This window comes from Rutidosis leptorrhynchoides, chromosome 2, assembly GCF_046630445.1.
Source record: "Rutidosis leptorrhynchoides isolate AG116_Rl617_1_P2 chromosome 2, CSIRO_AGI_Rlap_v1, whole genome shotgun sequence".
NCBI lineage: Eukaryota > Viridiplantae > Streptophyta > Magnoliopsida > Asterales > Asteraceae > Rutidosis > Rutidosis leptorrhynchoides.
Window position 1 is genome coordinate 508,802,385 of NC_092334.1, and position 14,818 is coordinate 508,817,202.

At 36.0% G+C, this 14,818-nt stretch overlaps 1 protein-coding gene across 1 annotated transcript; it reads left to right on the forward strand.

Moving 5' to 3' along the window:
* Positions 1-13,874: 13,874 nt before the first annotated feature.
* LOC139892808 (uncharacterized) lies at positions 13,875-14,359 on the forward strand. The gene has a single exon (XM_071875934.1). It carries the CDS (start codon positions 14,001-14,003, stop codon positions 14,328-14,330), a length of 330 nt encoding a protein of 109 aa, XP_071732035.1. The 5' UTR covers positions 13,875-14,000; the 3' UTR covers positions 14,331-14,359.
* The last annotated feature ends 459 nt before the right edge of the window (positions 14,360-14,818 follow it).

Sequence of the window (14,818 nt, forward strand, 5' to 3'; positions counted from 1 at the left end):
CATTAACAAAATGCATCTAGAATATCCCCAAACATATAATCATCGAAGTACTAAAGCAGTTCAAATTCTCTAACTGGGGCGTGTCAAAGCCCATAGATCTATCTTTAAGATTCGGGTCAATTGGTGGCAATTATAATAAACACCAATTCTTAGGCTACCAAGTTCAACAAGGGTGATATCCGGTATAACAATTCAACCATAGAATGTAGTTTCGATTACTTGTGTCTATTTCGTAAAATATTTATAAAACCAGCGCATGTATTCTCAGTCCCAAAAATATATATTGCAAAAGCATTTAAAAAGGGAGCAAATGAAACTCACAATACGATATTTTGTAGTAAAAATATGCACACGACTAAACTGAACAATGCAAAGTTAGCCTCGGATTCACGAACTTATATCATTATATATATATATATATATATATATATATATATATATATATATATATATATATATATATATATATATATATATATATATATATATATATATATATATTAACACATATAATTGTAATCGAATAAATTTATATATTATTCTTAGTGATATAATTATATTTAATAATTTATAGGTTTCCTTAATAATTTAGTTAGATATATTTACTTTTAGATAGATAAAAATACTAATTTAGTTATGTTATATGTATTAAATATATTTTTCATATAATTAATGTTTATTTGTTATAATATTAATAATAGGAATAATATTAACAATAATGATACTTATAATAATAATAATGATAATACTAATAATATTGTTAATATTGATAATAAAAATGATAATAATAATAAAATATATAAAAATTTTAATAATGATAGTAATAATAAAAATAAAAAGGTTGTATTATTTTTACAATAAAAATACTAATTTTTATAAACATTCTTAATACTAATAATACTTAATAACAATACTTGTTAATAAATATATTAATGTTAATAACAGTAATAATAATAATATTAATAGTAGTATTGACATTGATAATAATAATATAGTTATAATAATAATAATAATAATGATACTAGTAGTAGTAATGATAATAACAACAATGTTAAAAATAGTAATAATAATGATATTTTTAATGATAGTAAAATGATAATTTTTGTAAAAATGATAATATTGATAATAATATTATTAATGATAGTTATACTTATGTTAATAATGATAATAATACTATTATTAATGATAATAATAATGTTAATTCTAATAGTAATGTTAGTAATAATAATAACAATAATAATTAATAATAACAATAATAATAATAATAATAATAATAATAATAATAATAATAATAATAATAATAGAATACAACCTTTATAAAAATAAACGCCTTAGCCCGGATTCGAACCCACGACCTCTCGCTTAAAACCCACATCCCTAACCACTCTTCTATGATTTCATTTCTGTTATTTATACCCGAACTATTTCTTATAACCCGTTTTCTGTTTCTATTTCTATCATCCTCTCTTCAGTCCAACAACACAAAAGTGGTTCGGCCCAACAGAACCCAACAGCACGGCAGCCCAATAGAAATTCGAAGTGGATCTTCGGCCCAACCGAAAAATAACCATGGCCAAAAAGAAAAAAAATAAACACAGCCCAAATATAATAAACGATCCAAAAGGCATTTCAAGGTTTACGGTTTATAACAAAATCGTAACAGGAAAAGCAAATTGCAGCAGTCATACCCAACGTCTTTATCACTTTAATCATCTCAATTATTATCATTGTCATTAAAGTAACAATAGCAATAATAACAGTTGATGGTGTTGATTCGAAACAAAATAGAAAAATAGCTGGTTTCCATCGAGTAACAGGCATCATCATCTTATTCGATCTTCATCATCATTGTTCAACATCATCATATTCAATCCTTTAAATCGTCCAGTGAGCAAAAGTAATAACATCCGATGGTGATTCGTGGGTTAACCCATAAACCGAAGCGAACAGAAAATAGCAATAATATGATGATCATTGGATAGAATTGATGGTGGTGTATACTTTCGATCAGGAACAGATGGGTAACATATTTAAAAGTGGGTTCTTGGTGATTTTATGTGAGGGTGATTCGTGGTAAGGTGGAGTGGTGGTTAACAACGGCTGTGGTTGTTTCAAGTGGTGATCCTTGGGCGGTTTTGGCGGTTCAAATAGAATAAAATGGAAACAATAATCGTGTGGCAGTAGAAATCGTGAAAGAAGAAGAACAAAAAAAATAATAAGGTGAAGTGGTTAAATGGTGGTTGTTTTATTCGATGATGATGAAGTGGGTTTTATATGGGTGTTGTTCTTCGGTTTTTAACAAGAAAACAAGAGCATAGTGGCTGTAGCAAAAACGAGGGTGTAACAATTAGGACGACGTTTTGTGGTGTTTATCAAGGTGTTTTTACAAAAGAAATATGAGAGAGATAGGGCTATGTAGAGAGAGGGAAATAGATGGCGGATCATGGTAGTGTAGGGTGGTATGAGGTGCATGTTTGTTTGGTTGTCGTTTGATGATTTCGAGCATCAACAATAGCTAGTAGTAGGACTAGCTTGATCAAAAGTATTGTGTTGGTGGTTAGGACTGCTATTGCTATCGACCATAAACAATCATAGTAATGGTGACGGGTTCTTAACATGCGTTTATGTGTTATGATGGTGATCGAATAGTACAAGCGAGAATAAACAGAGGTAGTATCTTAATGGTACTGATAGAAGTGATGGTTGACGTTTGTTATGGTCGTGGGTGGTGATTTGTGTTGTAGTGATAGAAGATGTGATGGTGCTCCGATGGTGGTGGTAAGACAATGGTGGTGGTAGACTTGATCGAATAGCAATAAGAATGGTGATGAATATGATGTGGGTTTGTTAATCAAGGAAATAGAAACTAGAAGAAAAAGTATACAGGTGGTGATGGAAAAGAAAGAAAAAAAAAATGAGAGTGATTGATTTATGTATATGCATATGGTCATATATCATGTGTATATATAATATTTACATGATTGAAACAAACCAACACAGTAATCATCTAGTGACATATAATTGAATGTACAATGTCGACACTTTTAACACCGAGTGGTATATCGTGTCTATTGCTAAACAGTTAGTATATAAAAGTGATCATAAAAATCCCCAAATTTTAAATTAAGTCCATTTAATAATTCTGGTCATTAACTGTTTGAAACCTGATCAAAAAGATTTATTAATTATTTATTTTCTGTTCCAAATACTATGTACGGAGTACTAAAATTTAGTCTAAAAATGTAAAAAATATTTTTATCAAACCTAAAATCTTCGTAATCAATTTACAGTCCAACTTTTATTTTAAATCTTCATGAACTCGTTTTAGATCTATATGAACACTAACGAAATGTCAACCGAGTATTACAATCGTTGGCTAAATCTACTCGAAACCATTCATTTTCAATATACACTTCCTATATATATATATATATATATATATCTCCAATCTTAATTAACAAATTTTATTAAGTAAAGAAATATATTAATTATATCTTTTTAAACAAATAAATATAATATTATCTATTTACAAGTAATATATATATACATAAATATATATATATATATATATATATATATATATATATATATATATATATATATATTATAATAATAATAGTTCTCATTACATCGCATATTATTTTACATATTTAATTCTAACAATTTAATCATATATTATTTCAAATAATAATTAAAAAATATATATATTTAAATATACATGTATCTATTTAAAATTAGTTGTTCGTGAATCGTCGAGAATAGTCAGAGGTCAAATGAATTCATGTAAACAGTTTCAAAATTTTGTAACTCAACATTACAGACTTTGCTTATCTTGTCGAAATCATATAAGATTTAAGTTTAAATGTGATCGGAAATTTCCGGGCCGTCACAGAATTGTCCCGGAATGATGTAATTTACGTAGACGACTCATCGCATCCTTTTGAGCATTCTTGGGGTAGAATTGATTCTTAAGTTCAGTAAGGAAATCATCCCAAGTATCAATAGTAACCGTACCTTTCTCGATATCTCAATATCGACGACGCCACCATAATGCTGCGGTATCCTTCAGGTAACGGGTTGCCGTCTTGATCTTCATTGCATCATCCACTATGTTGACTCCCTCCAAGTATTGTTCCATCTCCCATATAAAATCATCAACCGCTCGGGCTTCTCGCTTCCCCACGAACGGTGACGGCTTGGGAACGTCCACCTTCGGAGCATTACATCCAATGTTTCCACCCCCACTAGCCATGAATCTCAAACAAGAGTTATGTTGGTTTGCAAATCCACGAGGCGTTGGTGAATAGTGGAGACCTCCCCATCCATTTCACCTCGCAACTTCGTAATCTCACCCATGAGCATACCCCTTAAGTCATGGATCTCACGTCTCATGTCAACGTATAGTACGTTGATTGCACTCTTGCAATCATCTTTCAATTCATCAAAGTCCCCGTCCAAACCATCCAAACATTGGTGGACGTCTTCGACCTTTGCTTTCACGTCGTCCATGGATGTCTCTACATCCATGATCCCTTTGTCCAAGTTTGTGACAAAGTCTTTGGATGTAGCTCGGTTCTTCTTGGCTCCTTAGCGAGTCTCTACCCTGCCACGAGTCTCATCACCCATCACACCACTTGTTGCGCTCACATTCTTCTCGGTCTCGGTTGCCATCTCCTTGAATCGACCGGGCTCTGATACCAAATGTCACGGACTTATCTCGATAACCTCACGTGCGGCACTTAGTCTCTACTAAGTCAGCCTTACTCGGACCTTATAATGATTCAAGTAACCAAAAGAGAAAATATTATAGAACAAGTGGAATTGAAGAAAATACTTATATTGCTTGGGAATGTTTTATAATGGTGTATCCTATCGTATACACGCATAAAAGGTGTAATGGCAGCATAAAAGTGGCATCAGGAAGGCTGAAAGCAACAGTTTTGTGAAGTTAACCGTCTAGCGTACTCCGTTGTACAGGCTTCTCCGTCATGCGTAAGCCCTGAAGGTCGCCTAGCGCGTAAGCCCTGGCCGGAGAACGCCACCTTCAGCATAAATTTCGGATCACGAATAACAGAACGTATCATCATTTGACACGTGTCCTCAAGCAATCTGGTGGATCTGACACTATAAATAGACCCCTTGGGTCGTCATTTTACACAGTTCAGACATTCTGACAACTTTGAGAGTTAAGACTTTACTTCTCTTTCTCTCTCTACTTTCTCTCACTAGAAGTCATCCGGCTAGCACTTTTACGCTCTACGGACGACAGATTGATTAAGCCACCCCACAAGTTTCTACACTTGTGATCCGGGTCTGCAGGAATTATTTCCCGAGGGTAAAAATCAATCGGCAACACTCCGCCCTCCTAAAGCTAGATTACTTCTAGTATCTTGTTGACACACTAAGCCTTACCTCATAAGGAAATAGGTGTTAACAATGGCGCCATCCATTATTAAGACGAATCATCTCACCAACACTGATAAAGACGGCGAAGATAACGAACTCATACCCATAGAAGTGGGCATGATACATCCATGGAAAGCTGGACAACGGAGGAAGGCAGAAGTATTAGAAGATTGGAAAGAGCAATTAATATCATTTCCTTCTATGTGTAACACAAATCCATCCGATGGTCCAGTAGTTATAGAAGCGCGAGTTGCTAATTGCTTAATACGCAACATTTACACTGACACAGGAGCTGGAGCAGACATTATGTATGAACATTGCTTCATACAGCTACCCAAAGATGTACAAGAAAAAATGAAGGAAACATATGTGCCGCTGGCAAGTTTTACAAGTGAGCTGTCCTGGTCTGAAGGAAGTATTTTGCTTGAAGTAACCTTGGGCAAGCCACCCCTAAGACGCACAGCCAACATTGAGTTCTTGGTGGTTTAAGCAAATTCACAGTACAACATAATTTTGGGAAGAACTGCTTTAATGACGTTTGGAGCTGTAACGTCAACTGTACATTGTATGATGAAGTTTCCAATGCCAGGCGGAGTAGCAACGTTATATGCAGAACGGCAGAAGTCAATTGAGTGTTCCCAAGTAACAAAGGCAGTAATTAAGCCAATCATACACGATGATGGGTCAATTTCACCAAATCTTAAATTTCCAGATTAGAAAATCATAATTAGGCACACGTTGTCCGCCGAATGTAAAGATAAATTATACAATATTTTGACAACAAATCTAGACGTTTTTGCATGGCAGCCGTCTGATATGACCGGTGTTCCAAGGGAAATTGCAAAGCATAGGCTAAACGTGAATCCCAACATACATCCTGTTTGTCAGAAAAAGCGTGGCATGACGCCAGAAAGAAGCAAATTCCTCCATGATGAGGTACGAAGTTTGGTGGATGCTGGGATCTTGCGAGAGGTCAAATATCAAACATGGGTAGCCAATCCGGTCATGGTTAGAAAGCCGGACAACTCATGTCGGATGTGTGTAGATTTTACGGATATCAATAAAGCATGTCCAAAGGACAATTATCCTTTACCTGAAATTGATTGGAAGGTTGAATCATTGGCAGGATATCGATTCAAATGTTTCCTAGATGCTGCTAAGGGATATCATCAAATCCCAATGGCTTTAAAAGATGAAGACAAAACGGCTTTTCACACGACGGAAGGCATATTCTGTTACATGAAAATGCCTTTTGGTTTGAAGAATGCAGGAGCAACATATCAACAACTTATTGATATGGCAATTAAGGATCAAATTGGGTGAAACTTAGAAGCTTATGTTGATGACATTGTCATCAAAAGTCATACTGAAGAAAAGATGTTACGAGATATACAGGAAACTTTTGCATCTCTGCGAAAAATTAACATGAAATTAAATCCCAAGAAGTGCACGTTTGGTGTGGAAGAGGGAAAATTCTTAGGTCATATTGTCACAGAACGTGGAATTAAGGCTAATCCTAAGAAAATTCAAGCAATTGAAGATATGAAGTCACCAACTAGCAAGAAGGATGTTCAACGATTACATGGATGTCTAGCAGCATTAACAAGATTCTTGTCCAGAGCAGCTGAAAAGTCACTTCCATTCATGAAGGTGTTAAAGGGCTGTTTAAATAAAAAAGATTTTGTGTGGACGGCGGAAACCGAAAATGCATTCCAAGAGATCAAGCAGTTGTTAAAAACATTACCTACATTAATAGCACCAAAAGAGGGGGAAACCCTAATTTTATACTTAGCTGTCTCAAAGGAAGCAATAAGTTCTGTCCTAATTGCAGAACGGAACGGCGTGCAAATGCCTATATATTTTGTTAGCAAGGTGTTGCAGCTTAGTGAAACAAATTATCCACCACTTCACCGTATGGTTTATGCCCTTGTGCATACTGCACGACGTTTACGAAGATATTTTCAAGGTCATCCCATCTTAGTGTTAACAGATCAACCGTTGAAGCAAATACTCCGACGTCCAGAATCATCTGGCCGTTTAGCAAAATGGGCCATCGAGTTGGGGGAGTATGAGATCAATTTTGTTCCCCGAAATGCAGTTAAAGGACAAATTTTGGCATATTTCCTCTTGGAGACAAATGAAAGGGTAGAGTATGACAACAAAATGGTACCATCACAGCATGAGTGGGAGTTGCACACTGATGGGGCATCCAGTGAAGATGGAACAGGTGCAGGACTAGTTTTAACAAGTCCAGATGGTGAAGAGTATACTTATGCATTGAAATTCTATTTTTATGCTTCAAACAATGAAGCAGAGTATGAGGCATTACTCTCCGGCCTCCGCATAGCGGCAGAAATGGGGATAACAAATTTACGAGCATATGTTGATTCTCAAATTATCGCCCAGCAGGTTAATGGAACGTTCGATGCAAGGGGTACATCCATGAGGCAATATGTAAAGTTGGTGGAAGCAATTTCAAAGAAATTTGATAACCTTAAAGTCGTGCAAATCCCTCGAAATAAGAACAAAAAAGCTGATGTCTTGAGCAAGTTAGCTACTTTAACCTTTGATCATTTGCACAAGCGAGTGTTGGTTGAAGAACTTAAGGAGAAATCAATACATGGAAAACCAATTATTGCAATAGTTGAAGGATCTAAGGAAACTTGGAAGACTCCGTATTTGAGATATTTGCATGACGGATGGTTACCGGTTGATAAGGCGGAAGCAAGAAGAATAAGAGTGACCGCACCAATGTATGAAATTGTTAGTGGTGTTCTTTATCGAAAATCATACAATGGTCCGCTGTTAAGGTGTTTAACCGATGATGAAGCATTAAAAGTGGTCAAAGAAATGCATGAAGGAGTTTGCTCTCAACACTCCGGTTTCCATACTGTGGCATCACGGATCATGCGGCAAGGGTATTTTTGGCCTTTCCTTTATCGGGATGTCGCAGAAATCATAAAAACATGTGAGAATTGTCAGAGGCATGGTACAATTCAGAGTCTTCCAAAGTATGACTTGATACCGGTGTCATCCGCTTGGCCGTTCTGTAAATGGGCTATTGATATTGTGGGGCCATTCAATAGGAGCACTGGTAATGCTAAGTTCTTAGTGGTAGCAATCGATTTTTTCACGAAATGGGTTGAAGCAAAGGCTTTAGCAAAAATCACAGGAGAAAATGTCAAAAAGTTTGTTTGGCATGATATTGTATGCCGTTATGGGGTGCCAAATGAAATAGTCAGCGATAACGGCAAGCAATTTGCAGAAAATCCATTTCGGAGTTGGTGTGAAGAGCTGGGCATAAAGCAAAATTTTACATCTGTTGCTCATCCTCAAGCGAATGGACAAGTGGAGGTTACCAACAAGGAAATCGTTGCTGGCATTAAGGCACGGTTGGGTCTAAGTCAAACTGGATGGGTGGATGAGCTGCCAAATGTATTGTGGGCACACCGGACGACGCCAAAGCGGAGCACGGGGGAAACACCTTTCAGTCTGGTGTATGGAACAGAGGTAGTGATACCGGCTGAAATATGTGTGCCAACGCAACGCATAATGGCATTTGATGTTGAGGCTAATTCTGAGGCGTTAAGGGAGAATCTCAACTTGTTGGAGGAAAGAAGGCTGATGGCTGCCATCCGGCAAGCAGATCACAAGCATAAAATGGCAAAATATTATAACAAGAAAGTGCAGCATGTGCAGTTTGAAGTAGGTGATTTAGTACTACGTGATAATGAGGCAAGCAGGCAAATCAAATTTGGAAAGCTAGCCCCAAAATGGAAAGGACCTTATAAGGTCACGAAAGTAAATCAGAATGGATCATACATGCTTGCTGCGCCTTCCGGCGAGCAATATGAAAGAGCTTGGAATGCAATGAATTTAAAGAAATTTTATGCGTAGCACTATATGCATGGACAGCTTGATCAACTGTCAAATGCATGAGATATAGTCATAAATGTAAAAGTTTCTTTAAGAATATGAATAATAGCAATTATTCTTATGGCAATATTTTTCATAAATTTTATCCGGCCAAGGATTTTTTAGCCCAGGTGTCACATAGCTGTGTGTCATCCCTACCCGCAGAAAGAAAGAAAGCCTTTCGGTGGTAGAAGTACAATCATACTCAAAATGGTTGTATCGATAGTGAGACATGTAGAACTCACTAAATCATCGAAGCGATGAAACGAATCTACAAAAAATGTCATGACACAACTTATATACACAAAATGCAGAGCAAAACGAAAAACGGATCATAGTGTCCAGCAAAATATATAAAGGGGAAAGTAATTCGTAATTTCTTCTCATGAGTTTCATGACGGAAGGCGTATGACGGAGAATATGATTTTGATATCCATAACTATAATGATTGCAAAGTACAATCTCAATATCTTGAGCATTGTTCATTACAACAATCTTACTAAGTTACAGCATATATTTCTAATATACATAACCAAGTGCAATATTAAGTGTTATGTAAAAGCAGATGTATAACAACATAGTGTTTCATTCATCCTGTGGAGTATAATTCAATACATCATCTATTGTTACATCTGGCCTTTTACAAAGATTTTCAAGATCAGAAAACCTCATATTTTCTATTGAGGCACCGGCTGCATCAGCTTCTAAAATGGCATTTTCATTAATCTTTGATGTGATTACCTCAGGCAGAGGATTTGGAAGTTCTCGTACTTTAATCGTTCAACAGATTTGGCAAGGCGGACAAACTCACAGATTCTGTGAGATAGTGCCTGACAGTTAAAGATACGCTCAACAAGCGCAGGAATGCCAGTTATCATTCGTCTTTCGTTCTCCTCTTTGGCTTTAAGCTGTTCTTTCAACATGTTATTTTGCTCAAGCATTTTTTCGTTCTCCTTTACTAGTTCATCAATTTTGCTCAGATGCTGCTTTTCTCTGAAAGCTAGTTCTTTGACTTGCTCCTTATATTCCGCCCTCTGATTGTTGCAATTCTCATCATGCCTCTTCATTGTCTCGTATTCCCTCTTTATTTCTGTGGCTATTCGTTCAGTCCTGGCCACTTTCTCTTTTTCAGCAGATAGCTCCTTATTTGTAGTGACTTCACTGTTTTGCAAGTCAGATAGGCGTTGAAGGTCATTTAGACCAGAAGCAATGTTCAGAATGATACTTTATGCCTTAACTTTCTTGGCATCTGCATCTGATAAATTGCTAAAGAATTGGGCTAGTGAAGGGCACACCATGGCATTCAGAAAAGTCATGAAATCTTCGTACGAATGTGGTGGTCCTTTTAAAAGGGAGGAAAGCATGTTTGTGTCAAGATTGGGAAGCGTAATTTGTTGTTGAGAAGAACTAGGGCCAGCTCCTTGTTGAGCGGATGACGGAGGAATTTGACCAGTTCTTCTCCTCTTGGCGGAAGGCGGAAGAGTTGTTAATATAGTGTCTTGATGTGCTGCACTAGCTGTTAGAGATAAAGGGAAATTGTTATTTATAAAAGAGTTCCAATATGCTTCACAACATTTCAAAGGTGGCATAAAGTATAAGAAAGGGTTTGGATTATAAAATCCACCAGTACTGGGTATGCAAGAAAACAAGTACAGGTTTTGGTATGGAATTTTGCATAATTCAGTGTTGTCATTTTCATTACCCGAGGTACGACGTTCTCTAGAGGCAACTCGATTCATACCTATGTCTTCTTCTTCTTCTTCTTCTTCTTCTTCTTCTTCTTCTTCTTCTTCTTCTTCTTCTTCTTCTTCTTCTTCTTCTTCTTCTTCTTCTTCTTCTTCTTCATCTTAATCCTCCCTCATTACATCTATTTTGGGGGTATCATCAATAATTTTCTCGGTAGTAAAGGTAAGCTGCGAATAAACCGATGACCGCATGGCGGTAAGCGGAGTAATTTCTGCAAAAAATTAAAAAGTCACAGTGATTAAATGGATAAATAAAGAAGAACATTTTATTTAAGGATATGTAGCAAAAGTAAATGCTTACTCTTTTTCCCAGCAAGAACATAGGCATAACCTTGTGAGATATCCCAATCTTGGCTTACGGATGTCAGCGAAAGCATGTATTCCCCAAATTTAATATCATTGATTTTTTCAGCCTTAATCCTCTTAAACAAAAGGTTTTCCTTGATGACGAGTTTTGGAAAGGTAACAGATACGGTATGCGAGTATTTGCGCCATACTCGAGTAGCTGAGTATTGTTTATCAATTGCATCTTCATTAATAAAGATAAATGAAGCATACCAGTTATCGCCAGGATGATCAAGTGCAGGTTTCAAAAACCCATGAACTTTATTGAATGTGAACCAACCATTTTCATGGCGTGCTATACGTACCAAATGGCAAAATATCCGAATGGATGGCTCAATGCTCCTTGCGTGACAATACATTTCAAAAATCAAAATCTTTCGAATTGATGCTGGTTCGAATTGACCAACAGCAACACCGTAAAACTTGCAAACTTCTAAGAAGAATGGTGTAAATGATAGACGTAAGCAAAAATTGAAGATTGAATGGCCATAAATAGCAACCTTGCCAGGGAGTGGTGAGCAGGCTCTGGCATTAATTGCAGGAATCACTGGTTCAACACCAGCTAATCTAGAAAAATGTTGCAGTAGCTCGCTTAAATATCTCTCATTTACTCTGCTGGGAATAGCTGCAACATCCTTTATGGCTGCCATTAATGTTCTAAATGAAACGGGAAGTAACGAAGGTATTGATGGAAGAAGATGAGTACTGTAGAAGGAAGTTGTAAAAGTAAATGATCGGTTAGGGTTTATGGTGGTTAAAAAGCAAAAAGATATAACAGCTGTAATCAGTGGTGATTTTGGGGGTTTTGTTTTCAGCCACACACGTGTAAGGACAAGATAAAAAGGTGAGTACATCGAAAAGTCTTTTTACAGCTAGAGGCGCGTGCGATATTTTAGCTGTGCAAAAAGCAATCATCATAATGTCAGTAAAATTCGCCTATCATTTAATGCCTGTGATGTACTTCCCAATATAAAAGGAAAACGTGAAGACTTGGTTGGCATGCGTTATTCCAAGTTTAACAACTTAATCAATTTTCAAATGCTTAAGTCATTAAACTGGGGGGGACTTAATGGTATATCCTATCGTATACACGCATAAAAGGTGTAATGGCAGCATAAAAGTGGCATCAGGAAGGCTGGAAGCAACAGTTTTGTGAAGTTAACCGTCTAGCGTACTCCGTTGTACAGGCTTCTCCGTCATGCGTAAGCCCTGAAGGCCGCCTAGCGCGTAAGCCGTGGCCGGAGAACGCCACCTTCAGCATAAATTTCGGATCACGAATAACAGAACGTATCATCATTTGACACGTGTCCTCAAGCAATCTGGTGGATCTGACACTATAAATAGACCCCTTGGGTCGTCATTTTACACAGTTCATACATTCTGACAACTTTGAGAGCTAAGACTTTACTTCTCTTTCTCTCTCTACTTTCTCTCACTAGAAGTCATCCAGCTAGCACTTTTACGCTCTACGGACGACAGATTGATTAAGCCACCCCACAAGTTTCTACACTTGTGATCCGGGTCTGCAGGGATTATTTCCCGAGGGTAAAAATCAATCGGCAACACTGCGCCCTCCTAAAGCTAGATTACTTCTAGTATCTTATCGACACACTAAGTCTTACCTCATAAGGAAATAGGTGTTAACATTTTACAAGAGAGAATGTTTGAGATTTGAGGTGTGGTGTGCCAAATGAGTTAACCCCTATTTATACTACTCATATCACAAAATGGATGACTATGATTAAATACAATGGATGGCTAAGATCTAAGAACTTGAAGCTTCATGTATCTAGATATTTCCATGGACATTCTATACCATTCCATGGAAGAACTCATGGGAAAGTTCTAGTGAACTTCTATGAGGTTCTTGGGTCTTCTTTGATTTTGACATATTTGGTCATAAACTTAGTGGGTTGGGCCATAAAATTGTTGGATTGTTACAAATGTCTTTCTTGCTAACTTTTTTTAAAAAAAAATTCTAAACAATTCTTTTATTTTTTGTTCTACATGAAGTTATTATGATTTCTCGCAATAACGCACATATTTTATTTTCAAAATTTTTTAAAGTATAATTTTGTTTATTACTAAAGAAACTTTTCTTCACTAATGTGAAACTTATAAACCAAATCATTCATCAAGTGAAACATTATTAATTACATATAATAATAATTAATCATCAACCCTTCATTTATATCCTTGTTTATTTTTTTCATCTTTGATTTAAAGTAGTTATACAGTTTTTGTTATTTTTTAATAATAAGGAATAAGAATAAGAAGAAAAAACCTTCGTATTTAATTAAATATAGATATAGATAGATACTCCGTAGAAGATAGATAAGCGTCGATTCACTGTCCGGCTAACAACTAATCCGTATAAAGAAACAAAAGCTTAATGGATAAGTTTTACCCCATTATTAATTAATTTAATAAAAAACGTAAAAAAAAAACATTAATGAGTGAAGCAAACCCAAATTCCCCTCATCTGTTTCGTGAAAAAACACTACACCTACACTTATAAACCCAATTCCACCAAACATTCCTCTTTTAATACCCTCTTTCATCTTCAATTTCTTCCAATAATTATCTTTTATGATGGCAATTTCAGACATGGTGGTTAGTAATTTAACAATTATATATTTAGTGATGATAGCAGCAATTAAAGGGTACGGGCAGCTAAGCGGGCAGTGTTACGGTGGAGTTTGGGTGTTGATTTTATCGACCATAGGTGTTGGGGTTTTGTTAGTTGGAGCGTTGATGTGGGATGTGTCTCGTAAAGTTGCCACGTGTACGGTGGTTGTTGATGACGTGGCACATGAGATGTGTCGAGGTGGAATATGTTGGCATGGTGTTGCTGTTAAGTCGCCGGCGTCTCAAATCCGGTTCAGACTACCACAACGTCATCTTATGAACCGACAATAATGTAATTATTTTTTTTATTTTTTATTATTATAAATATATAAATATAATATAAGTTGGGGGAAAAAACGATTAATGTAAAATAAAGTTTATAAAGAAAAGTGTGTTGTACAAAAGAAAAATATTACTAGAATAATTTTGGCTTTGGGGTAATTTTGTTGTTTATATGATTGTCGTTACTAATTACGGAGAGTTACTTGATGTAACTAATGAAAGATGTTAGTCAATTTTTATTTTTTTAATTAACAGTAGTTGAGAATCCACGCAATTATTTTTTTATAGTTGCATCAGTCGCTCTCAACTAATGCACTCGAGTAATTTCAGACCAATCTGAGGGCATTTCGATAAACCCCATCCCACAATCCCAGCAACGCAATTGCGAAAGACAGTCTTGGGTGGATTTTAAGGTCACGAAATAGTCTTGTATGCAATGTTGTAGTCTCCGAAAATTAAATATCTGACCTCTAGCAGATCACTACCACTTAAGCTGC